Raw genomic sequence first — 26,558 nt, 5'->3', positions numbered from 1 at the left:
CCCGTGAGCAGCAGAAAATACGCAGCCATGCTTCCCCTTTTTTTTAAAAGAATTTGAGAACAGGCTTCAAGATTGAAAAAAAAAAGTCATCTTTTTTTTTTTTTTTTTTTTGGCCTATTTGCACTTCCATTTTCAGTTGACATAAATGCATGACCTGGGAATTTTCAAATGGAGTGCACAGAGTTGTGATCAGACACTCAACTCAAAAATCTGCCCAAGATTCTTCCATCAGTCCCATCATACCAGAGAAGAACGTTCCTCCCTTTGCAATCTCACCTTCTTAACATCATCGCTTTTTGGTAGCATGCACGTTGTGACCAACTGTTTTCAAGGATGAAGTACCAGAAGAGTAAAATTTCATCCAAAGTCTCTGACAGCACCTTGAGAATGCACTAAGAATTGCAGCCGCTGCTATGGAACCAGGGTTTGATGCGTTAATTTCACAAAACCGAGGTCACATATCCCACTGGTTCTGCTTTTGTTGCTTTTTTTTGTTTAAAAAAATATTGAAGATCAAAATACGTTTTGTTGCTTATAGACATTAACTATGTTATTATATATTTTATGAGGGCTGCTCTGAAGTTAATGCCTCCTGTTTTGTTATCTTGGCCCACAACATCAGAGGTCATTTGGCAGATGGCAGCAGAGGGGCAGTCTCACACAATGATGTCTGACATGGAAGTGCATATGAATCAAAACTGTGGAGTTCTGTCATGCGTAAAAAGATGGAATCGACTGACATTCATTGGTGCTTCCTGAACACTTACGGAAATATTTATGGATTCAAGCACAGTGCAGCAATAGGTGTTGTGTTTCAGCAGTGGCAACACTAACAATGGGTCACATCCACTGATGCAGACTTTTTGGCATGTAGGATAATTGCTAGCAAAAATACATAGCTAATGGTGGTAGCTACAAAGTATTGCTTTGTAGCTGAGAATTTGCTCTATCAAAAAGTGTTCTTGTGCCTGTTACATCAGTTGTAGTTTTCATGGAAATAAATAGGAGACATAACTTTTGGAGCGACCATTGTGTATGCAGCCCAAGACAATTCCTGTTTGCTCAGTGTTGCTCAGACAACCCAGAAGGTTGGACACCCATGGAATGTTAATGGATATTTAATACACCTTGTGTATTATTGAGTTATTGCTTAAATACCTATATTAAATTAGTTTGCAGAATATCAAAAACCTTGCTCTGAGAAGTTGCACGAGACAAAAATAAAGCAGAATTGACATTTCTGGAAATCAAATTAAATGGGAAGATTTGTATGTTCAACATATCTAGACTCAGAGTTGGTTTATTTTAATTTTTATTTCAACCATACCAATCCAGCTGTTTCAAATAATGAGACTTACAAATTACATGTTTCAATTCTATTAAGTTTTGGTTACTTTTTTTTTTGACTCCTATCTCTGGAACAGTTCTCATCCTTTGGCACAGAAGTGTGGTGATTGTCAGGGAAAGGGAGCGCTGTGGTTGTGTTGGGGTATATTCTATTGCTCTTGTGAAAATCTCATCAGATTTGTCAAAGGTAAAAGTATTTGAAAAAATCACCTCCACAGATTTGTTTGTAATATAGGAATGCTTTCATCAACAGATTGCCACTAACTTGCATATGTCTAGTAACACGGTCTGCACTGGCATAGCAGTTTGCTTTATGTCTCAATATGCGTAAAGGTGTGAAGTCCACTCCAAATATGTGAGGATGGCTTTTTCTGGATTAACTTATCTATTTGTAGACACATTCAGCACAGAGCTGATTAAGAAAGCACTGCAAATGAGAAGGCCTGGTTTAGAGGAGTTTGAATAATGACTGTGCTGGCCCTTGCTGAAAGCTGTATGTTTACAAAAGGGTTAGTGAAGCTATTTTTGTCTTTATAAACTATGTATACGTTTATATTACTATTTTTCTGAAGTTTTTCTTGATTAAAATGTTAGCTGCTGCAATAAAAAATGCAGTCACTTGTAAGAGCTTGCATTCAAGAGCTTTTTCAACAGACATTTTTGCTAGATAAAAAGTGTTCAAACAGTTTCACATGGTTTATCTCTCTTAAGAACTGGAGATTTAAAATGGGATAAAAAGTTCTTGCTGCAAAGCAGAAACAATGAGGGCCAAAACATGTTACTTGAAATTGTGTTTTTTTCCTCATTTACTTAAGTCTTGCTGTTGTATAGACTCAGTGGAAGCGTGGTTTGTGCTTAATCCCTAGGTCCTAAGAAATAGTTTTTGTTTTAAAATCCAGGTGTACATGTGCATGAACATGTATACATGCAGACAGTCACAACTCTTATTTCCATAGTTGCATAGTTGAAGTGGAGTTGATGTTTCTGCTCATATAAATACTGGGTTTTTTTGTTGAAGGTTCAGTTTTTTGTTCAAGCATTTCACTTCTATCTTCTGATTTCAAGATTCTGCTCCTAATCTGGTTTTGTGATTCCAGGACTAGATCAGTATATTTCTCTGAAAATGATAAACATAGGATTTCGTGTTATCCACAGATTCCAACTTTTTTTTTGCAGAACAGTGTAGGCTCATTCTGTCTGATAATGTAAGTCGAAGAAATTCACATAGGAAAAGCTAGGATACTTGCATAACAGTGATGGAACATAGATTCAGGATTTGTACTTCCTTTGATAGTTGGCCATACACAGGTCTTGTGTGATTAAACATAGTGAAATTATTAAGAACATGAAGTTGTTCACGTGCCATCAGAGGTGACATGAAAACACCTTCCCCACCTCCCATTTAGAAATAAAAGTGATCTTGTAAACTTTGTTTACAACTTATCAGCATTTCACCAAAACGCTGTTTGGAAGTGTCAAATAAAGTTACACTTCTGACTTGTCAGCAGCAACCATATTTAATTTCAAAGAAGACGGTCCGTGTTTTTCAGTGTGGGATCTGAATAACATCTCAGGAACTTCTATCCTGAGTTGTGTGAAAACAACATTGGCTTGTGAGTCTAAGCTACTGCCCACAGAAAAAAGCAAGAGGAGATCTCAGTTAATTCTAAAAGGTGTGTTACATTTCCGCAGAAGTGAGTGTGTTAGGACTGATGAAATTTTGGGAGGGACCAAATTCGGTCTTGAACTAGCAATTGGACCTGTTTGTATCCACTAGTGAGGGCTCTTCTGCTTCAAGAGAAAACATATTTGGATTTCAAACATAAAGATGTACAACAATTAGAGACTGAATTCCAGAAATTTTTGGAGAATTTTCATTGCTACATTTGTCATTGTAGGAAGGAACTAAACATAAAACATCCTGAAATTGTCTTTTGCTCATGGAATTAAAAAAGAAATACAAATTTATCTGCTTTCCTAGGTAAAATGCAAGTTTAGAGCTGGGCGTTTACTCTCATCGGAATAGCAGCAAAATTAATGAGTAGCGATCCATACCTAGCTGAAAATGGAGTTGAGAATTTTCTTCTTAGTTGATTGACTTCTGTAGGAGCACTTTCATACAGTTAAGTTCTTAGTGCTATGCAATATCCAAATAGGTGTAAGGAATGCAAGAATATTCATATACATTTCTAGAAAACTATTTTTGAGTTGCTTGTAGTCTCAGAATAAGACTTGAGGCTAAAAAGACATTTGGATGTGATCAGTTTCCTCCTTGCAGCAGGGCCAACTTAAAGCAAGATGCTCAGACAGCACAGGGCTGTGTAGTAAATGAAAAGGTGAATTTCTAAACAGATGGAAATTTCAGGGCTTAAGGCAGAGAATTAGAGCACAACAAAGGAATCTGTTGAAAATCTACAGATACCAATGTTTTACCTCCTTGGGCTCCGAAACAAGTCTCTTCTCTGGTCATCTCTGTTTAAGGAAAGAAAAGCTTGCTAGAAATGTTTTCCAAGTTGTTTATCTCTTGCCTTTAGTATTTAAAAATTTACCTGCTTCCAACTCCAGCAAAACAATAATAAACATTCTCCCCCAGATGGAGAATGTTACTGATAAGAGAGAATAATTCCCTTGGTTTTCATTATCAGAAGTAATAAAATCTAATGATTTTTTGTCTGCTAACTTTCTGCTTTAAACTTTCAGCCTTATACAGCAGAAAAGAATGGATGGGTTTTTGCAGAGCAGCAATATTACGATGTGAACAGAGGGTGGTGATAACTATGAAAAAATGGCTGTGTGTATGGTTAACCAGTCTGACACAGGCCTGTATTGTTTAGATCTATGGTGAAGAACTATACATCTCTACAAAATTTGCTCCCTTCCTTTGATTTCTTATGATGAGGATTTTTTGTGTATTTCAGGTAGTATGATAAATGCAGAGGTTTGGGTTTACTTCGAATTTTATATGCTGCACTTTGGCCTGATGTTTAGTAGCTTTTCATATTTCTCTTATGGAAATTATGCTACAACATATAAATTCGCTTTTAATATTTTCAGTTTCCCAAAGTACATAGTTAATCTGCGTGGCTGTGTTATACTCTGCATTGTTTAGAACAGATTATTTAACTTTAAATCAGTGATAGACTCAAAAAATTACAATGAGCTATCTTTATTTTTTACCTCTGCTTGTTTGGTTTGTTGGCTGTTTGTTACTAGGGGGCCTATAGAAACTGGCTGTGAAAGAGATCTGAGGCAGCTGTAAAAGGTGTTGTGAAGACTGGTTGTAATGTCTGTATGGTTAGCTGAGGTATCGGTTTTGAGAGATTAGAATTACTTAATTGCTTAAATTTAAATTTCAGTAGATTTTTCACTAGTTTAATTATGAGCACTGCTGAATGTTGGTATCAGTCAAAATTATTTATTGGGGTGGAGGAGAATTTGTGATCCAAATGATAACTATTTTATAGCCTTGACTAATCAGCTTTTCAGAGAGCATCCTGTTTTCTTAGTGATTTTCTCTTGCTGCTTTTTCTGTATCACGCAAGACTGCTCTTGAGTCATTTCAGTTTGTGCAGGTGACAGTAACTTGAACTGTGGAGATATTCTTTACCGAAAGTCTTTGATCTTAATCTGATGTACCCCACAGGGAGATTGATTTACTTCCCGTTCTTATCTTGGCTAAATAGCAGATGAGATCTAAGTTCATACATTCTTGCCCCATTTGTAAAATAGCATAAAGTTGTAATTCCTTTTACTGTCACGGGTCTCAGACATCAACCATGTAGTATCTGTAATTTGTCTGATGTTCTGTGTAGAAATAATAATACTGAAGTTAGATGTTGCTGAGATTATAAATAAAGGACTTTGTGTTTGCAAAGTGTTATATAGTTTCAGGAAAATATCAATGCTTAGTTCTTGAAGTAGCCCAATATAGCATAATCTCTGAGTAAGTAAAAACTATATTGAGTTCTGATGTGGGAATTCAGCTGAGTAGCTGAATGACAATTCTGCAATTGTACAAACTTCTTAGCCTTCTTACTGTTTTTTTTTTTCCTTCACATGATTCTTCTTACTTGTGTTGAGTCTGTGCTCATTGTTTGCACCAATTTCCATATGAGGGTAGGTTGCTCCCAGTGTTATTGTGTATGTCCCCTACTCTGTGTGCTAACAGATTGTTCAGAATCAGTCTGAATGCTGAAGGAGGAACTTTGCTTTGCAAAAATCGCAAGAGGAAATAAGTGTTCAGCACTAGAACCACACACTTTTCCTTTTCAAAAATTCAGTACAATTAATTAAAATCACTGAATTTGTTACCCATTGGATTAAAAAAAATCTTAGGGGGATTGTCCTCTAATCCATCCCATAGGTGGTTTTCTGAATACTTGCATAGGTGCTTTGCTGTTTTGAACTGAAGTAACATGCTTAGATGTAGATGTTATTGATCACCGGCTTAATGGCTAATGCGAAGGAAAATAATCTCTTTCATTTGTCAAATTTGTTTGTTTCAACAAGAAACAAAGCAAATGAGCTGTCCATATCAGCAGAAAGTCCTTAACAAGCTCTTTTTTTTTTTTCTTTTTTTTTTGGTAAACCTTAATGCAGCCTAGTTGTCCATATACTCATCATTAATATGATTAAATATATTTACTGAGAAGGAAGAAAGGTTTACATGGAATTCAGGCACAATGAGTGTGTTCAGTTTTTGTCTGTATAACAGACTAGGGAAGGAGATTTGCCAAATAACTTAAATCCATTATATCAATTTTGAGAAAAATTACTCAAGGAGAAAAGCATCATACCCAGCAGAGTTTGGAACATCTGCATTAATTATTATCAATTACTTAATGAGCTCTACAACCCATTTTCACTATATGCCTTTAATTTGATGTGCATTTTCTTAATATGAAGAGGCTTTTTTCCGTGTCACTCCTTTGAGAGTCTAGATAATGTTCTGGAAATTGCTGGGGTTTTTTTCAAATGCCTCAGTGATTTGCCTTCCAATCTGCTTTCAATGTAATTACTATCCTTGAAGACAGTACAGCATGTTAAAATTCAGATCATACACAGAATGACCGAAGTCCCAGAGGAAAGTAAATGAAAGATACAAAATTTTCTTTAAAAACGAACAAAATAATCCACCAATACTATGTGTCTTTTCCATTAAAAGTTATTGGCAAGGAAAAATATACTAGTTTCAACAAAGTTACTAATGCTTAGTAGGTTTTTCCTCATATAAAAACAAATAGTCTGAACCCAGATAAACTGAAAAGCTTAGTTAACTTCAGGAAAAACAAATACGATTTTTTTAATGAGAATATATAAATAGCAAAAGATTAAAAAGGAAGGAAGAATAAAACAGAGAAGAAAACTACACTAGAATTACACTAAAGATGGAAAAATAACAAATGTTAAGTAAGTTAACTGCTGGATAGAAAGCGGGCAAGGAATAGCAGAGGGTGAACAGGTATGCAGTAATTATTCAAATAAGAGTGCATACATCTAATGAAGAAGGACTAGCATTCCATATATTCAGTGCTGCTTAGCATCAAATGCCGTTGGAAAACTCAAAACGGTGATTACATTTAGAGTACAGGATCACTGCCCAAGGAAAAACAAAACAAAACAGCTCTGAGAATCAGTGCGCAAGAGTAAGTTACAAAAAGAACAACGTTAAAAAAAGCTTTAGATATCACTGAATGGAGAATACACTCCACTGAGCACAATCTTAACTGTATTCAAATTCCAAAGGTGAAAAATTGTTGGTATCCTCATGACTTAGAAAAGATTGATTATGCACAAGGTATTTTTTATCTGCTTGCTACTACGTAAGAATGCTTTGATTGCAAGTAACTATTTCGAGTTATCTATACATTTAGCAAGACAAATCTGATAAAAGAAAAAAATATAATTTTCAGTGTATTTTAAAGTTTTGGAACTGGAAAAAAATTTGTGAATACAGAATCTTTTCAGAAAATAAAATTGTTACTTAGGTATCATCTAAAACTGATGTCATTTCAAGCATTCAAAACTTCAATGTCTCCGAAGTTAAAGAATGGAATGAAGTATTTATTTGAATTTTGAATTGCATAATGTAATCCAATGGCAATTCACAAGAAAAAAGAAGTCTGGAGTAGAAGCTTAGAATTTCTGTGATGATCCATTATGAAAACTTCCCATTTATGTGACAAGATTCTCTTTCTTGTGCTTTAATTTGATGACTGGTGGTGATAGTTGCTAAATGTAATCTGCCTAGTTATAATATAAATTATTTCTCATGTTGTATTTTGTTATTTCTTCTCTCTGCTAATGTGATTTATGCATCTAGCTTCTGTCATCTGTAACTATTGAAATTGATAGAATTTTGAATTGGTTGTTTTGATGCTCTGCAAATACAGGTTAAAGCTCTGGAATTTTCAGTTTTCAAAAGATAACAATCAACTTAATTGTGTGTGTGTGAAATTCCACAAGATAGTCTTCCCTTGTCTTGGACTGATCCTTAGAAAGCAATAGGTGAAATAAATACGTAATTCATGTGCATTTGCATTATAATGTGCTTACTGGAACTGCTGTCCTGATTTTAAAATTTGGAGTATGTATTGTTTTTACACTTTACTTACATTCCTATGGGTACCTTTCAAATGTAATACAAGTTATGAAACAGTGGAAAGTTCTCCTTAAGCGAAGTGTCCTTGTTTGTCAGTGCGTGGTCTAGGGCTTAATTAGCTGTTGATAACCTTTTGGAATATAGGGGCTGAACAACTGAGTGAGAAAGGCAGTTTTTCAAATCTATGTTCTGCTTGGATGGTAAGTGTCGATACTAAATCAGTAGGGTTTGTGGTACCTTAATAGCTTATTTCTAGGAAATCTGTTTAGCATTTTGAAGAATGACTCTAGTTTTAGTTTGTTCTTTTGCCTGATATGGGAAAACAAAAAAAGACTCAATCTGGTAAGTTTGTGAGTTTGACTTTTAATGAAAACAGACTTACGCCAACATCCTACTGTCAAATATTCTGCCTATTTCCTTACCCTGTGTACTCATTCTGCCCTCAAAAGGGTTGTGTGGGCACAGCGGTGGATAACCTTTGTTTCTGAATGTATCTGTTGGCCAGTTTCTTGTCCAGAAGTGATCATACACCGTAACTTGCTAGTGGTTGCTGCTGTTGTTTTATTGTTTTGTATTGCTATTCTTCCTATTAACGTGCTACACAGCTGACTTGGAAGCAGTCGTGCAAAATTTGGGATGAGGTAGTTTTGCCTTTTATTTTCAATAATGCACCTTTAATATGCATCTTGGGACTTCTGTCACTGGTCTCATGTTATGACTGATTCTGTGCATTTGAGAAGAATTCAAAATGTTTTAAAACAATATTATTATGTTCTCAAATTGAAAAAAACAGAAAGTTAGAAACGCTTAAAGTATATATTCATGAGCAGGGAGGTTAAAATAAATCAATAGCTTTCTTGGTGAGAACTGTATCTTTCCTGTTGTGAATAAGGTCAGAATTCTGTGGCCTTACTTTCTATTTCTTTGATTCCATCTCTTCTCTGAAGACAGGGACATGGGCTTTCATGTGATATTCCTTGCTACAGTACAAGCAAATAAACAGTCCAGCTATACAACAGTGCAAACAGTTTAAGGATATTCAGCTTTACATAAAAAGAATTGGCAAGCACAAAATTAATAGCCAAAATCTCTACTGATCTTGTCTAATTTTAAACCCCTCAGAATCTTTAGAATACATTATGATGCAGTAGCTTATCTACTTGAAGAACCACTTTTTTGCTTAAATTTGCAGTTGAAATTGCCCAGTGCTTCTGAAATTATAGGCAGAATATGGTAGGCCTGATTAATTGATGGCCTTTACAAAAATTTGATGTAATAACTTCAGTTCCTTTTAAAGAAACTTGACTTTTCAACCTTAGTTTTAAAATTATTCATATGGGAGATTTAGGGTATTATCAAAATTTGAGTATATATATTTCTAAGAATGTAATAGTAGGATATTGGACATCAGACATCCAAGTAACTACATAAACTTGGGTCTTTTAGAGCTAAAGTAATAACATGAATACACTGTCATCACATACACATCATTCAGAGGAGCAGCTGTAATTGGGAAATACTGTGACAGCAAAGATTGTTTTAGACTTGAATACACTGGACTCTGCTGCAGATACTGGAGAGCAGTATTGTCTTCAGATTCTTATGGTTCTTGCTTCTTCTCCATAGTTGTCTCCACCATTCCTTTATACACAATACCCATGCTCTATCGAGAACTCTCTGGTCTTTTGTAATGTACTCTCATCAAATATTTCATTTTACGTTGCTTTTGCATAAATTATGAAGTTGCGACTATTTTCTTGGCTGATTCTTTCATAGTTATGATTTTTCTTATGTTGTATATGGCTTTTCTAATACTCTGGTTTAAATTATTTTAACTGTGTCATCTGCTGGTAGCTTATGTAGAAGTTTTTCTGCCAGACAAGTTTGGAAAGTTTCTCAGTATTTCACCATCTGTTTGTGTATACATTTTATTCAGTGTCTGGCAAGTGGTTTAAACTTCATTGTGTTCCATGTGGTTAACAGAAGACTAACTTAGTTTCACTGAAAGAGGGCAAAGAGAGTATAATATTCAAAGTTTTCTTGCTCTCATGTTCTTGTACTGACATATATACAAAGTGCATTGTAGCAGGACATTTCAGCTATTTCTTATTTTTCTGTTCTTTTTACATATTCTGCTTTGTTTTTCACCATGTTCTGTAAACACCTTTTTGCTGGAGGAATTCAGTAATTATTTTTGTACTTCATTAAGAAAGATGACAAAAACCTTGCTTTAGGAGCAGTGGCTTTCATTGTAAAGGAGCTTCCTTTAACACGCATTCTTGAATGTTATGGAGACATTCAAGATCAGGCTGGATGGGGCTCTGAGCAACCTGATGTAGCTGTAGGTATCCCTATTCATTGCAGGGGAGTTGGAACTCACTGACTTTTAAAGATTTCTTCCAACTCAAATGATTCAGTGATTCTGTGATTCTATGATTTTTTAAAAATATATTTTTGATCATTTTGATTGATAGTTGGACTTGGAAATCTGTGTTCTGCAAGTAAATTCCATTGCAGCAATATTTATATTATGATTTTGAAGTATCTAACAGCTTTCCAAGGTAGCCTTTTTAGACAAACTTTGTCACAAAGGTGGACATTTTATTTTATGACAAAGATAGGCATTAAAACATAGTTACTAGTTGTACAGTGTAAAGCCTTCCCTGTATTTGTAGAAGTAATGCATTCTGTTGTGTCAAACTTTTGGTTTGATAAAAGATAAACTACATAAAATAGTATTAACATTAAATGATAATACTTAGGTTGCTCCAAAAGCAGTGCCTCTGATTTATTGCCACGGAAAATGAAACAGTGCTCACACCCACTGTTTGATCTCCATAAGCATTCAGCAAAACTTGATGGCTATCAATGAGTGCCAGGTTTTTGGCATGGAGGAATTCAGTGATGCACCTTCACTTCATACTCACTTCCATGTCAGTGGCATTTTGTCAGACTGCCCGTCTGCTGCCATCTGTCACACAGCACCAACATGTAATGGAAGACTGGTGGGAAAGTTCAACCTCTAGTGCCATACCACCAACATCCACCTCTGACATCCTGGACCAACCTAATAAAAGAGAAGGTGTTACTTTCTGAGTAGTCCTTGTAATATTCAGTATTGTACAAGTGAGACTTGCATTCTAGTAGAAGTATCGAGGATAGGATAGGTAGAAAAACTCACTGGAATTTGACAGATTTTTAGTGTTTAAGTTGGTTCATTCTATGAATTTCAGCAGACTGTTAACATAGTTTTAGAATCTGGAATGGCTTGATGAATCAGGACTTAGATAAATTTTTTATGGTTGCATGCTGGGTTATGAAGCTACATAAACACCTTTAATAGTCCATGTAATACAGCAACATACTCAATAATTAATTATACTAGAAATTTTGACTAAATCAGAACATTAGAAAAATATTAGGGTAAAAAATGAAGAGAATAAACACTCATGGGAAGAATAATATTTAAAAAAAAAAAAAAGAAAGAAAGAAAGAAAGAAAAGAAAAAAAGATCCCAGTAATTAAATTAGTTGTTTATTTAAGTATGGATCATTTAACTTCTCAGTGGTCAGGAGAATATCCACGTTACCTTTCCAAAAGAACATTCCCATCCTTTTCTAAGTTACTTTGAATTGCTCTTGGCAAATATAAAAACTTTTACAAAATCTGTTTTGCAGATGTGGAATACACCATTTAAAAAGTTAAGTTTAAACTCATGTATGTGGAGCCAATTTCACAGAAGTTTTCTTTGAAAAGAAATTTATGAATTGAAAAGATTTGTGACTGTGCATATTATTCAGTATATAAAAATCGGCTGTGATGAAATAAGTGTTATCTGTTGGAGGAATGGTTTAGAAAAAATATTTCCACATATGTTGCCTTCACTAAATAACAAACTTTTGTTGAACATTTTGAAGAAGGGAAATGGACAGGGGCTAAGAGACGCATTCAGGAAATGATCTCCTTTTGTTTTCAGTGGAATTCAAAAATAGCTTGGTTATAGCTATCAACAGATAAATATTATCGTTATACTTTCCTAATGCTGCAACATAGTGTACAACAGCACTACTATTTCAGCCTACTGTTATTTTAGGCTTAAGGAAATAATAAGTGGCTTTTTAGACCCTTTGGTGTCTCCTAGCATCAATCCGATTTAATCCAATGGTAATTTATTTTATTAGTATCAATATTAATATTGAATTGCACCTGAGATAGAGTAGGAAGTGAAAATAGGACTAGATAATGCTATCTCAGTTATTATTTTGTGTCTGACAAAAAAAAAAAAAAAGAAAAAAAACACAGAAAAAAACCCCCAAACAACTACAATAACAAAAAAGCCACTAACATAAAATCATTCCAAATCCTTGCTGTCACTGAATTTGCTACGGTAGGGCATAGTGAACTGAGTGTCAAAAGCAGAAGGGTACAAAAAATACAGAAGCAGTGTTAGTTATCCTTTGTTTGCCATATTGCCACTTTAAAGACATGCTCCCCAAAGGTAAATTATTTGGATTTCTGAGCTTCGTTTCTTGCATATGTCTTTTCTTCTAGCTAGAACTGGAGGAGTTAAATTCTGAGCAGGATTAGATGTCGTGAGGGAAAGGGACTGGAAAAAGACTGAAATAAGTTTCAAGAGTAAACAGTACAGAGGGGCAAAGCATCAAAGTGCCTGTTGAAAGACAGGATGCTGAGATCGTTATTGACAGAGCATGGAGAGTAAAAGAGGAATGTCAGAACTAATTAGTGTACGTCATACTCAGACTATGCAGTGCAGCAGTGAAAGTGTCTCTTTGGAGTCCCAGTCCATCACTAGTTTTAGAGAAAATATGAAACTTGTAGTGTAGACACTTGGTGTTGTAATTGGTCATGGTAAAGTCAGATACTAGGGGAGATTGATTCATGTGGTAAGAAGAATTTTGTTCATTGTATTATGAGATATTTTTCAGTATGATGTTCAGTTTTTAAATAAAACTGAAATATTGGAATATTTGGAAATATTTCTGAAAAGAATAAAAACGCTTAAATGATCTGACTTGAAAGAAGATACAAAAGAGTCTTAGCTCAAAAGCTAAAGGCTCTTTCTGGAAGTTATTGATATGTTTATAAATAATATCTGGATTATTTCTTTAAAAAGATTTCTTTTAGTTTCGTAGTTAGATCCAGTAGCATCAAGGCAGCAATAAACACGTTCAGTGTGGGGATGTTAAACATATTATAGGCTGTGTGGGCATTTCAACAGGGCATGTAATTCAGATGTGGAGGAGTGTGACCAGCAGTCTGCAGTGGAAGCAGCAGTTCAAGAAGCTTATATTTTTCTTCTAACTTGCTGGTACTGCTTTTGATTTAGGGATCAATTATTATTATTATTATTATTATTATTATTATTATTATTATTATTATTTTATCTGTCACATTATAAATGGGAGAGAACTGTAGAAGTGTTACTTCATTTTTTCTTATCAGTTGAAATGAATAGATGAAATGAATAAAGTTTGAACATTCTTTATGGTTTTCTGTCAAAACCTCAGTAACTTTAGGTTATTGAGCCCTAAAAGATGGAGGATTGAAGAGTTCAAAAGAAAAAAAAGTGTTTCAATAACAGGAGGAAAGAATTAGTATGGTGAGGGATTATCAGAGAATGGTTACGGAATTTAAACTGAGATGCTTGTGAGACATATCAAAACAGCAAATAAGAAGACACAAGCATTAAACTTCTCAGTGTGTAACCAAGTTATTTGGTAAGCCATCTGAAAAGTGAGAATGCTAACTCAGGAAGTAGCTGAAAGTTGCCTTCCAACAGGAGTTAGACAGAAGAGATGAGGAGCTGGAGATACAGTTGAGATTTTCAAAGGAATGGATGGAGAGAGGAGGGAGAGGAACTGGAAAAATAAACAGGTTTGGGGTAAATATGTCAGTGGGATAAAGAGTGTGGGTACCTGTTGAAAGATGGAACACCAAGATAATTGTTGATAAAGCATGGAGAGGAAAAGAGAAATCTCGGGATCATGTAATGGTAAAGGATGGAAAGAACCTGAAGATCATCTAATCCTACCCTTCTGTTCAAAGCTAGTTCAACCATAATTCAAGGAAGGATCACCTAGCATGGCTATGCCAAGTCAGGCTTTTAATGTTTCCAAGAATGGCAACTTGTTCCATACAGTAGTACAGATTTCTTTATGTGACCCTGCAAAATTTTAATGCAGTGTTCCCTTAAAGCAAAAAACAACAACAAAAAAAAACAACCTGCACGAAACAAACAAAAGCTTCAAACAAAACACAGCACACTTAAATATCTTAGGGTAAAGCCCCAGATAGAACAATAAAATGATGTTTTGCAGATATCAGATTTGGAAACTTTTAAAAATGAGAATGATCGTGACTTTATTATGAACAACAGGAGATTCATTCTGTTTTGGGTTTTTGATGCCTGATTACTGTCAGTGAAAGTGCAATTAGAAATAACTCCATATTTCTGTCTGACTTTCTTGTCTGTTTTATCCTGGAATTACGGATGTCAGCTTTGTATCCTGTCTTGTAGCTCTAATGGAAGCCGTTAATATTGTGCCACATTGTCTTGTCTTGTTCTGGAAAAATGGCTGCCTTGTTAAAGTGGTATTTACTTTGCTAGAGACCAGTGTTGGATCACGGGCAATGTTTGTATAGTCTAAACAATGAGTTGTCCTGTGAACTTAGTGATTTCTTTCTTTCTAAATTAATGTTCTTACTTCCTTTGCCAAATGCTGAAACTCTTCACTGCATTAGATGCCAGAAGAGTTTTGAATTTTTTATCTGGAAAGAACTCTTTGTATTTAAAGGACAGAAAACATTTGTATCTAAGACAGTTTAAAGAGTCCACCTGTATCTCAGTGTTTCAGTTCTCTCTTATTTGGATGTTTTTATGTATCTAAGAAACACTGAGATCCAGGCAGATACTCTTTTTCCGTTAAGAAGAAAAAGGATGTATTTTGTTAGTAATGTGAGAAAAGCTCAACTTAAAAAAAAAAACACAAACGTATCAAATAAATAAGTATTTGAAGAATAGTTTTACTTCAGAAATGGAGACATGAAGAGGGTAAGTAGAACAGATCTACAATAATATTGCAGTTAATAATTAAATTGCCTTTTCAAAGTAAAGGAAAGCCTGAAGAATAACCACACAGTCTGCAATACTGCAGGTTTAAAGAAGATTTGTCAGTTGTTGCTGTGCCAAAGCAACTAAAACAGTCTATTAGTAAACAATTTCTATAAGCATGTATGCCTGATTCCTAAAGTCTTCATTCTTGTAAAGGATTTTGAATACTTTTTTCTTCCAGGTTTGAAGTGATATTGCAGATTATGTAATACTTTCGTCTTAGCCTTTGCTCATTTCTCCAGTAGGAAATGGTTTTATGTATTTATTGTTAGAATTGAATTGTTAGAATAGCATAATTCAGTTGGAAGGGACTTCAGAATTCAACTGCCTGGCTTAAGTTAGCTATTCATGGATAAAAGTAGTTGAAATATACGTTCCAACAAGAAGGGTGCATTTCAGTAAATTTCCTGTAGCATACTGTGAGCTTTTATGTCTTCACTATTATTTGATTTTTCCCATAAAAATATGCTACAACTCATTCTGCCATGTTTTCTCTGTTTATGAATTAGAAGAACTGACATTTAAAAGACATAGTTTAATTCATTTGATTGAGAAAACATAGGAGGAGGAATGCCATAGTTAGAAGGGTAGGTGGTGTTTTGCCACATTAATTATTTCAGTGAGTGATAAAATGAGAACTTGAATCTCAAAGCTTCAGCAGTTTACAAATGATCTTGCATAAGGTGGCTGAGACAAAGATTTTCAGGGCCATACATATTTGAACCAAAAAAAAAAGAATCTTCTAGAAAACAAAAATTGGCATCATCATTCATCAAAGTATGCAGCTGAGAGTAGTAATTGGTTTCAGAGCTTGGGAAAGAAGATTTTTTTTTTTCGACCCTCACACGTATCAGTGAATATGATGTATTTTATTTGGAAAGGTGTCTTATCTTGTATTTCATGACTGCCAAGCCATACTTTAAGTGCTACTTTGCCATTATGACTTTTATTTCAATAATATTATATGGTATTTATACTGAATAAAGAAGTTAAGTAATAAAAATTATTACTTCATATCCAGTTACTTCTTCTAAAACAACTTCTTATTTTAATTTCTTTGCAGAACTGTGAGAACATGGGATGTTAACAACGAGAAGAAGCACAAAAGTGTGTTTAAACCACGATCCGCTCAAGGCAAACGAGTCATTCCTACAACTTGCACATACAGCAGAGATGGTAAACTTATTGCAGCTGGCTGTCAAGATGGCTCCATCCAGATCTGGGATAGGAATATGAGTGTAAGTCATGTATACACAATAATTTTACTAAACTCTAATGTGTGTAGTACTGAATATTGCATCTGATGAATATAATTTTGGTATTTTATATTTTTCTAAAAGTAATTAACTCAATGGTAATATTCCCCAGCTCTTTACAACACACCTTTCAGGGTGCTGCTATTCATCACTGAGGAAACTCTTGTCTGTCTGTTTTAGAAAAATGGTAAACATTGATCACGCATTCCTGTGTGACTTGATCTAGGTATTCCTGCACTAGATGATCTTTCAAGGTCACTTCCAATCCCTGACATTCTGTGATTCTGCAATATGCATATTTAAAATATTATTCAATTAAGATACAGTACCTTCAGAAAAAAGAAAAACTTTTATTTTTATGCAATTAATATATATATATGCTTCTATATTTTATGTGAGATGTTGGATACATTAGGCAATAATTCATAAATCTTCATACTGAAATCAGTTATTCATTCAGATGATTGGCAGAGGAGACTATCATCTAAATGCATGAAGACAAGGAGAGCACTGTGTATTAAATACCCTATGTTATATGTTGTCCAAAGTGTGAATTCATTACAAAGGGAAATTTGAGCAATTTATGGAAGTGAAGTATGATCATAAGGTGTCAAAATTGGAACTATTTCCAATTCTGTAGCTGTGAAAAATTATGAAATATAGTCCATTCGTAATTTCTTCTTTTCATAAGTGTATGCATTCTTTGCATACATAACTCTTATTGCTGGTTTAGAACAATTTGGAACTTGAGAACAACCACTGTTCTTTGTTGCTTTGTGCAATTACAAACCAGTCTACTCCCAAGGGTTTTATTTTAGAATGTGGAGCACAAATTCACCAATCTGAACTTTATTAGTTTTTAAATTATTCAGTAAATACCTTCTGCATGTCCATTTACCTAAGGAACTCATGTCCACTCCCTTTGACTTCAGTGGGAAAATGCAGACACAGCATGCATAGGAGGAGAAAATGAAATTATAGTAAAATTATTTGGAAGGCAAAGTAAAAACATGGAGGAAATCTGGGACAGGAATAACAGAAGGAAAAAAAACCCTTAGAATCAAACTGGCATCATAAATCTTTGAAAATTTTACAGTTGCAAAATAATGGTTTTAGAGAAATAATATTGGAATAATACAAGTTACATTAATCTGTTCAAATTCACCTTTCAAAACATTTAATTTTAAAAAACCAACCAGGCAATTTAGGAAAGCTTTCCAAAAAGGTTGAATGAAATTTGATTGTTGGTGGTGAAGGGAAATGTATAGATGTAAGGAAGGAAAAGAAAGTCTGTTGATCATATTCAAAGTACAGTCTGTATTTTTGGATTGTCATCTATTTTTATTTCTGTTTTTATTTCCACTATAAACCCAGTAAATCTTCCTAATGGCATGAAGCTTGAGAATTCATCCTAAGTGTAAACTTGTTCTAGCAGAATAATAAATTTTTCAGAGACTGGCTTTCATCACCTGTGTATGTTGTTTATTTTAACATATACAGTATTGAAATATTAAGCTTTCTGGTGTAGTTTTAACAATAGTGGTCTTGGTAGTCTGCTTTTTCATGTGCTTTTCCTTTTGAACTTTAGTGAGTCTATAATGTGACATATTGCAATGCTGATTGAGTGCAGTTTAAGGTGATTATGAATAATTTAAAGACATATCCTGTGCATCTTGTGCAATTTCCAACGGGTGACCTCTCTGTGCCAGTGCAAGACTAAGGCGATTTCCTAGTGGAAATGAAGTTGATAGGGTTCTTGAATTTGTGTTTTTAAAGCTTAAAATATTTTTTGCCTTCACTTTTCTTGGTGTCACTAAGAAATGTGCTACACTTTCATGCAAAGGAACAGTGTAAACTGTTCTTTTTTTAAGTGGAATTCTTATCTAAAGCGGTTGATACCCACTGGGAATCTCTGTGTATAGTTAATATTGGACATTTTTGGAACATACCTTATTGAAAAAATGATTTAAATAGACAAATCTACATTTTACATTACTTGTTGGGAGAGAGAGAGGAAATAAGAGGTGAAAAGAAAGGAAGAGGAATACGTTTTCAAACTGGGATTTACAAAGAACCCCTGCAGAGGAATAATGAGAGCACTTAGCCTGATAGGATGATGAGATGCTCACAAAGACACACATGAAAATGTTCACTTATGAAAAAGTGGAGTAGATATCAGGGGCATGTTTCAAATTTTAGCTTTGTTCTGTGACTGTACTGTCATACCATAGAGATACAATAAAGACCTGTTTTGACTCTGAATTTGTTTTCACCTATAAGCACAAATACAAAGAACATTTCAGTACTGCTATTGAAAACCCATACCGCTGTTCCTTCATGGTGTTCTTACTAGATGTTGTAACACACCATAACTACAATACGTACTGTCTGTTATGTTGGTGTCTGTGGAGGTTTCTAGACTGACTTAATTCTCTTATGTTAGTTGACTACTCCAACAATATTCCTTAAAATGTTGAAAAGGGTAAGAACTCCTACAGCACAGAGGCAAATTCACATAGAAGGAAGTTCCTTTTTGCCACAGTGAAAACATAAAGCATATGCTTTCCCATGGGAGAAGGATGATGAAAACAACAGTACTGAGAGCAAAAATGGCTCTCTCTGCTGGTAGCAAGCCACTCTAGTGGCTAACAAAGCCCATGCATGTATACAAGCTCACAGATGCTGCATGCCAAAACTCCCAGAAAAATTTTTTTTGCCACTTTACCCATAGTTTCTGGCTTCTGGTTGTAGGTTTATTATCTCCTCCAGACCTGGCTTGATAACTTTACAGGAATCCTGCTGATATGTGGTAGCATCTTGGGAATACTTAGCTGAAACATTGGCAGTATAAGTGTTTGTATGATGCAAACTGACTCAGAGTATTGAGCTGGATTTGGATTGTAGTTACTGTTCATAAACTCTGGAGCACTGCAATTAAAATAAATTTTATAAGTGTCTTTCCCATCACCAGTGTGACATCCTTTATATTTACTTCTCAGTGTAGAATTCAATCTGGAATAATGTGGTCAAATAATCATTTCAATTTTTTTTTTAGTTAATTTCAACAAGGACAAGAGAATTTATGGTTGTTTTCAGTCATGACTTTGTTTTCTTTTTTTCTGAGGCAGCTAGAACCCTATAGATATTTGTCAATTGTTAAATTTAGTTGCAGTGTTCGGAGCAGGACTTCAGTGTGGGATCAGTTTTATTTCATAGTTCTGACTAATGGCACACACTATGAACATTTCATTCAGTTTTCCGCTTCCACCATTTTCTTGGTGCAATTCCAAATCTCCCAGCTGTATGTAGTGAGAGTAAAAATGATTCTAGAGGAACAGTATTTTTTTAGTGTGTGTGTCTTCATTGCACTGGCATTGGTAACTTGCTAATGCTGAATTTAGCCAAATGTATTCCAGCTCTGCCTTGCCTTTCTCCAAACTTCCTCAGCATGATCATGATCCATTATAATCATCTGCCTCTGAGGGTTTTTTCATTTTATCATAAATCTGTATTATTTTCTCATGATGTTATTTAGCCAGTGCATGGTTTTTCTTTAAGGTTCACGTACATGTGCGTTTACAGTGCACATTAGCAAAGCTATCTGTCAGCTTGTTTGAAATATTATGAACACTGTCAGCTTGGCTTAAAATAACAGCTTCAAAGGACATGAAAAATAACTTCCTCCAAACTTCCAATGAGTAGTGGAAACAATAGTGTGAAATAGTCAATCATATCATAACATATTAGAACACTCTTAATTTAAATGTTCTGAGACATTGAGAAGTGTCTGGCAAACAGGGAGGACTGGAGAACATTAGTGGTAAAAATAAGATACAACCTGAAAATAGTTGATTTACAGGGCAATGCAGTAAAATCACTTGTTTTACCTGCAGTTCAGATAGGTTCAGATTCATCTTGCCTATACTTTCCTATTCAGAGCTTTCTGCAAGACCAGTAGAAATACATATTGCTGAAGAAACAGATCCATGGAGTGAGTCTGTGAGTCTTTGGTATCAAGTACAAAGAGTGTTTTGCAATCAAGAAACTTCAGTGTCCCATTCTTCCTATGTAGAAATACGTAATGCCTCATTCATATGGGCATTTAAAAACTGAAATCATTTTTTAAAGACTGTTAGTATATCTGATGGATAGGTTAAAAATGTATTGTGATTTAAAATGAATTGAAATTTCATTGAAGTCATAATTAGAAAGTTGTCCTCATTTTCTTTGCTGAATGTGAAAGTTTTGAGATGCTTTCCACTGACCCAAATAAGATTTACTGGGTAGTGAAAGTTCTTTTTCAGTCCTAGCCTTTCAAATCACCTAATGAAACTACTTATAATGTAATTTTTCCCTCCCGCTTATCCTGGTTTCATTCTGCTCTGGATTGCATGAATATCATCTCAGAACTTGAAAGCTTGAATTCTGTTTTTTAGTTTCACGCTTTGTGTATTTTATGGCAATATTGTTGTAGCCATGATACAAAAATACTGGTAAGGATATCAGGGCAGCAAAGTCTATCAGGAATGGTGAAGTCTTCAGTAACATAACGTACAACTTGTACACACAAAATCTTCTCTGTTTTTGTTGTTCTTGCTTTTTTTAGCCATATGATCTTTTTAGAAACATTGAGTAATTTCCATTAGCTCTGAGGCATTTAGTGGCTGCACTCTTTAAGTTTTCAGAAGACATCTCTGAGAAATCAGATTTGTCCTTTTAAAGACAAGTCTGAACGGGAAGGTTACAGTGCTTATAATTTTCAACATAATACATATTATAAATTGTTTCAGAGCTCGGGTACTGCAGCTAGTGTTTAATTTCTTCCTTTTTGTCTTTCAATTTTGTAACTTTCTTGTTTCATAAAAGCCTTAGCACTGTGTTTTTCTCCATTCTACTTAGGCTATTTCCTGCTTCAAGCAAGGATCTGCAACTACTGATCTATTCCTTTGCCACTGTTCTCTTTTTCCTGGTTTTAAAACCTTGGTTTCATTTGGAATTTCTAAAATAATTTATTTATTTTTGTTCACTTTTAAGCTAGTTATCTAATGCTCCAAGTGATTTTATAGAACTTAAAATGCACAATAATAAATGAAATTCAACGCTGTACTAATGGGCTGCCCAAAGAATTATCCCCAAAAGTAATGTGACCAAGTGCTATTCTTAATAACCAGCTTTCCACACACATTAGAACCACCTGATCAACAAAAAATAAAGGGAGGAAAAGTGGAGTGTTGCAGTGTGTTCTGAAGTTAAGCAGATGTAAGCTCTGCACCTTTTTTAATTACCAATAGTCATGTTAAAAGCATTTTCGAAATAATTGCATGATTTATAAATGGAAGATAAATACATTTCTATATTTAGCAATTGCTTGCTTTGAAATGGTTTTAGTAAGGCTTAGTTTTGTAGCGGGCAGAATAAATGCAGAGAACTTTTAAGTCAGGGTTTTTAAAATAATGGAGGCATTTTGAAGAAATGCTGTACAACTGAAAATGCAGATGTAGGTAACAGATCATGTGAGGTACTTTTTTGGGTACTTATGGCGACCCCTTTGTTTTGGATTGGGAATCCAAGCCCAGATGTTATTTGGATTTTTTTTTTTTTTTCTAAGCTTTATTTTGCTTTTCTTGATGAATTTTACAGCTAATGTTTCCAGACAGACTAATGAAAGCTAGTAGTAAGGTCTGAAACTTGCTGTAAATATTTTGTCCGTTAATTGGAAAATCCTTTGAGGGGATTTATGCTCTTGCTTTGCATCTTTGCACAGTTGTTGAATGCTTTTCTCTTACAGTGACAGAGGCATAGCTCTCAGTACTAAACTCTTGAAATGCATGTCTGGTATACATCTACTAAAAGCTTTATTACTGTGCTTATACTTATTCAGTTACAGTTTCTCTTAGCCAGAGATTGTAATGCGTCTTTGGCATCTGATGGTTTACATCATTCAGGATTATGCTCTTTTCACACGGGCTAGAATTTATTCACCACAGACTATTCACTTTTCCATTTGGATGTTTTGTTTTGGTTTTGCTGACCTATAATTTTTACGTTTATAGCAGGACTTCCACAACATTAGAAATACCTCAGTGAAATGGAATATTTAGTAAAAACAACTTAAAGAGATAATTCTCAGATTAGTAAAAATTAGTATTGCAGCAAAACATCAGGCAAACCTTCCAGTTTCCCTCAGCTGTGTAACGGGTTTCATGCTTTGAAGAGGGTAGTCTGGCTACATCTGGAAATTTCTTGTGTAAATATGAGATGAAAGATATCCAAATATACTATATTTCCCTTTCAAACTTACCTTAAGTTTTCCATATCCATAATATCCCACCCTTTCATTCCATACGTATATGTGCCAGATCTCTGCTCCAGAAACTGGAAATAACGCACAAGCTTGCCAGCAGCAAATATTAACAGATTCATATATTATTCCTTTTTGTATATACCTGGTTTAGTCAGTACATTGCTATCTGCACCCTGAAACTAGTTGCAGTAAAGAATCTGACAGTCATATGCTAAGATAAAATGTGTCCTGTTGTATTTCTAAGTGCATTTCTTTCCTATGCAGTAAACATTTATAGTTAAGAACTATCTAAATGTTTGCTCAATTGATGAAAGACAATTCTAAATCATGAAGTCTGACACATCCTAATGAAAATAACATGAAGGACTTTACTTCAGATTCAGAGTCATTAGAGAAGAAAAGGATTATGTCAATCTTATATATACCTATAGGGACAACATAGCCATGTCACTGAAGCATAGGTGGTCCAGACAAGATGCTATGGAAGTATCTTCTTTCTTGATTATTTCAATCTTAATAAGGTTGTCATTAAGCTACCTATTAGCCTTCCTGAAACAACAAATGAGGGAGTCTATGAACAGGAAGGGAATCAACTCTTTGAAAGGGTTGATAACAGCAGGACAAGGGGAAATGGTTTTAAGTTGAGGGAGGGAAATAAGTCCAGTCTGCAAATGCAGGCAATTAATTCATTTAGAAGATCTATTTTCTTTAATCTTGTTTAAAAGTTACAAATTCCTGATGATGAACTGCTTGTGCAGTGCAACATCTTTTAAACACGAAGGAGCTTAAGACGTTCATAATATTATTAATATTATGTAGTAAGCCTTACTGGCTTCTTAGTATAGCTTTTTTTTTTCTTAAGAAACAATAATGATTACATTTCAAATTACTTCAAATATTTCAATGTTTGGATGCTAACAGCTAAAGACAGCTTTCCACTAGCAAAGAATCCTTCAACCCCCATTTCTCTGACCATCTACCAACTTCAAACTGCTTCTGCATTTAGGAAAGACATTAATGCAGTGACTTTCAAGTTCTTCCATTTTATAATGAAGGTATGAATCCATCCTAGTGTACTCACACAAATCTTCACAGACATGTCTGAAGTCACACGCTATTTTCATAGACTGAAAATCTCTGTTTGCATGCTTATAAAATATATTTTTGAAAGAACATGTAAGGTAATGAAGAGAGAGAGATGAAGGTCTCAGAATATAATAAATAAAAAAACGCTGGGCTGCAGGATAGGCCGACTAGCATTGTAAATTAGAAGCAGCAGAGTAATTCCTGCCTGTCTTCAAGATCTGGGGTGACCTCATTGCAGCCTTTCAATAGTTAAATTAGGGACCCTACAAATAGGAGTGGAATCAACTCTTTGAAAGGATAGATAACTGCAGGACAAGAGGAAATGGTTTTAAGTTGAGGGAGGGAAGATTTAGCTTGGATGTCAGGGGCAGTTCTTTACAGAGAGAGTGGTGAGGTGCTGGAACAGGCTGCCCAGAGAGGCTGTGGATGCCCCATCCTTGGAGGTGTTCAAGGCCGGTTGGTTGGGGCCCTGGGCAACCTAGTCTGGTATTAAATGTGGAGGTTGGTGGCCCTGCACTTGGCAGGGGGGGTTGGGGATTCATGATCCTTGAGGTCCCTTCCAACTCTGGCCATTCTGTGATTTTGTGATATCTTTCTTTGGTTTACTGTTTAGAGGAATTGCTGTATGGATTACATTAATTTAAAAAAAAAAAAAAAAAAAAAAAAAAGTGAATTTAGGACAAGAGTAGGCATTATGGCTGCATGATTTGGTTTATTAATATTGTAGTGTTATTAATATTAACAAAAAACTAATAATCTCCAAACACAAACAGAAGAGCCTGCATCAACTAGTTTCTGTTATTTTATAGAATATTGTCCTATCTGCATTTTTTTTCTGTAACTTTCTGATAAAAGGATGCTTCATACATGCAAAGGCAAAAAACTGAAAGTACAGAATGCTGTGTGTTATTCTGATGAGAAGTGAGATCTGGAGTTCTCAGGCTTACTAGAGAAGTGTCTAAGGTACTGTAGGACATGCACTTCTCAAGCAAGCTGAACGTGTAATTGATCTAGAACCTGATAGGGTTAGTAAATTAAGGACATTCTTCTGTGTGTTGTGTGTTTAATAGGAAGCTAGTTTAGTGTCCAAATGTTTCTCATTGTGGTTTATATATAGTATGTCACTATTTCTTGAGGGTAGCGAGAAGCAGGTTTATAATACAAATTTCACAAAAGCAATAAAAAGTACATTTCTGTGCAACTCATGGTCATTAAGTTTGTTTTATTAGAGCTTAAAATTCCCATTCTTTAGAATACGTATGAAAGTAAAACTATTACAACTTGACGGAATTGATTTACTTAAGAACAAAAAAGTAGGAAACATCTCCTAATCTGTGGAACAGATCAGAATCTGTGGTGTGAAGATTACATGCTCTCTGTCTGCATGTGCTTACTTTATCTCTTGAATAATTTACAAGCTCTTCACTTTCTTCCAATTTCATACTTGAATGTATTTCTTACAGACTTCATCTCATCAATTTAAAACTTCTACAAAGTTTTTTTTCTCTGCTGCATTAAAAAAAAATAAACAGTTGTGGAATTGCAATGTATGTCTATGTAGCTTATCACTAACAAACATTGAATTCTGGCCTAAGAAATTCATAGTTTAATGTTGCCTGGTGTTTGTGTGTAACATTTTCATAACTTCAATTAAGAAAAACTTAATTTATCCAAAAGAACAGATAGAAGTAGTTTGTTTTTTTTCCTTGCGTTACCCAGAACATGGACATGAATTATTTTGGAATATGCTCAGGTACATATCATTAAGAAGTTATAGCTTCAATACCAAATATTCTCCACTAATATGTTAGGAACTGAGAAACTTGAAAAGATAAATTGTAATGAAATAGCTTTTGTCTGTTTGAAAACAGTTAATTTCCTTCCTACTTGCTGGTATAATGCATTTATGTTGATCACACACCAATGTTTTAGTAGTGGCTGAACAATGATAGCATTAATTGCCAAGGTTGCTTCAGCTTCTCACACTGCCAGAGAGAAGCCTAGAGTCCCTAAGAAGCTTGGAGTGGACAGGATCAGGACAGCTGACCCAAAATGACAGATAGACATCTCATACTACATGACATCATGCTCAGCAGTAAAGCTGAGCGAGTTGGACAAGGGTGCTGCTGCTGCTTAGGCACTGGCTGGGTGTCAGTCAGCTGGTGATAAGCATCACTTTTTCATTTTTCTTCTTCTTGTTAAACTGCCATTATCTCAATCAACACATTCTCACGCTTAACAGTCCACTGTCAAGGAACTAGCAAATGGCTGTGTGATGCTGAGCTGCCTACTCCATTAAACCATAACAGTGTATATCAGTAATGCCAGTGTTATACCAGTTATGACTTGAACTTGACAAACTCTGAATAAGAACAAATTATTTCCACATGAGGATTGTCTTAAAAGGTGCACTGTTGCGAGGTTACACTTTTAAACACACTTAAAGAACTGTCCATAATAAATTACAGCCCACCCTCAGTTCATTAGCACTTATTGTAAGTCTAGTTAACTGTAACTAAAGATTTTACGTAGCATTTGTAGAAAATCCATGTATTGTGTTCACATAGATTACAGATGAGAAGATGTGGGAGATCCCTATATCATCTCTTAGCAACAGTTACAAAATTATACCAATGATACAAAAGGAGAAGTATTTTAATATACTTTTTACGAGACAGCCTTAAGTGTACAAGTTATTTTGAACTGTAGGAATAAATCTCACAACTAACATCTTAAAGCTTTCTTTGTAAATACGTAAAATATCTTACAAGGAAAAAAAAAAGATTTTTGTCACAATCTTCCTAATTCGTAAAGCTTGTTTTCAACAGATGT

At 34.7% G+C, this 26,558-nt stretch overlaps 1 protein-coding gene across 1 annotated transcript in view; it reads left to right on the top strand.

Moving 5' to 3' along the window:
* Nucleotides 1-26,558, top strand: part of WDR70 (WD repeat domain 70) — a 146,978-nt gene that overhangs the window by 74,309 nt on the left and 46,111 nt on the right. Inside the window, exon 10 of the mRNA XM_042825803.1 lies at nt 16,144-16,318. Coding sequence (XP_042681737.1) covers nt 16,144-16,318 — 175 coding nt within the window. The remainder of the gene's footprint in view (nt 1-16,143; nt 16,319-26,558) is intronic.

This window comes from Centrocercus urophasianus, unplaced genomic scaffold, assembly GCF_019232065.1.
Source record: "Centrocercus urophasianus isolate 14NV4802_14NV808 unplaced genomic scaffold, USGS_Curo_1.0 seq_25, whole genome shotgun sequence".
NCBI lineage: Eukaryota > Metazoa > Chordata > Aves > Galliformes > Phasianidae > Centrocercus > Centrocercus urophasianus.
The sequence above is the reverse complement of the archived record's forward strand: the minus strand, read 5'-3'. Positions and strand labels throughout refer to the sequence as shown.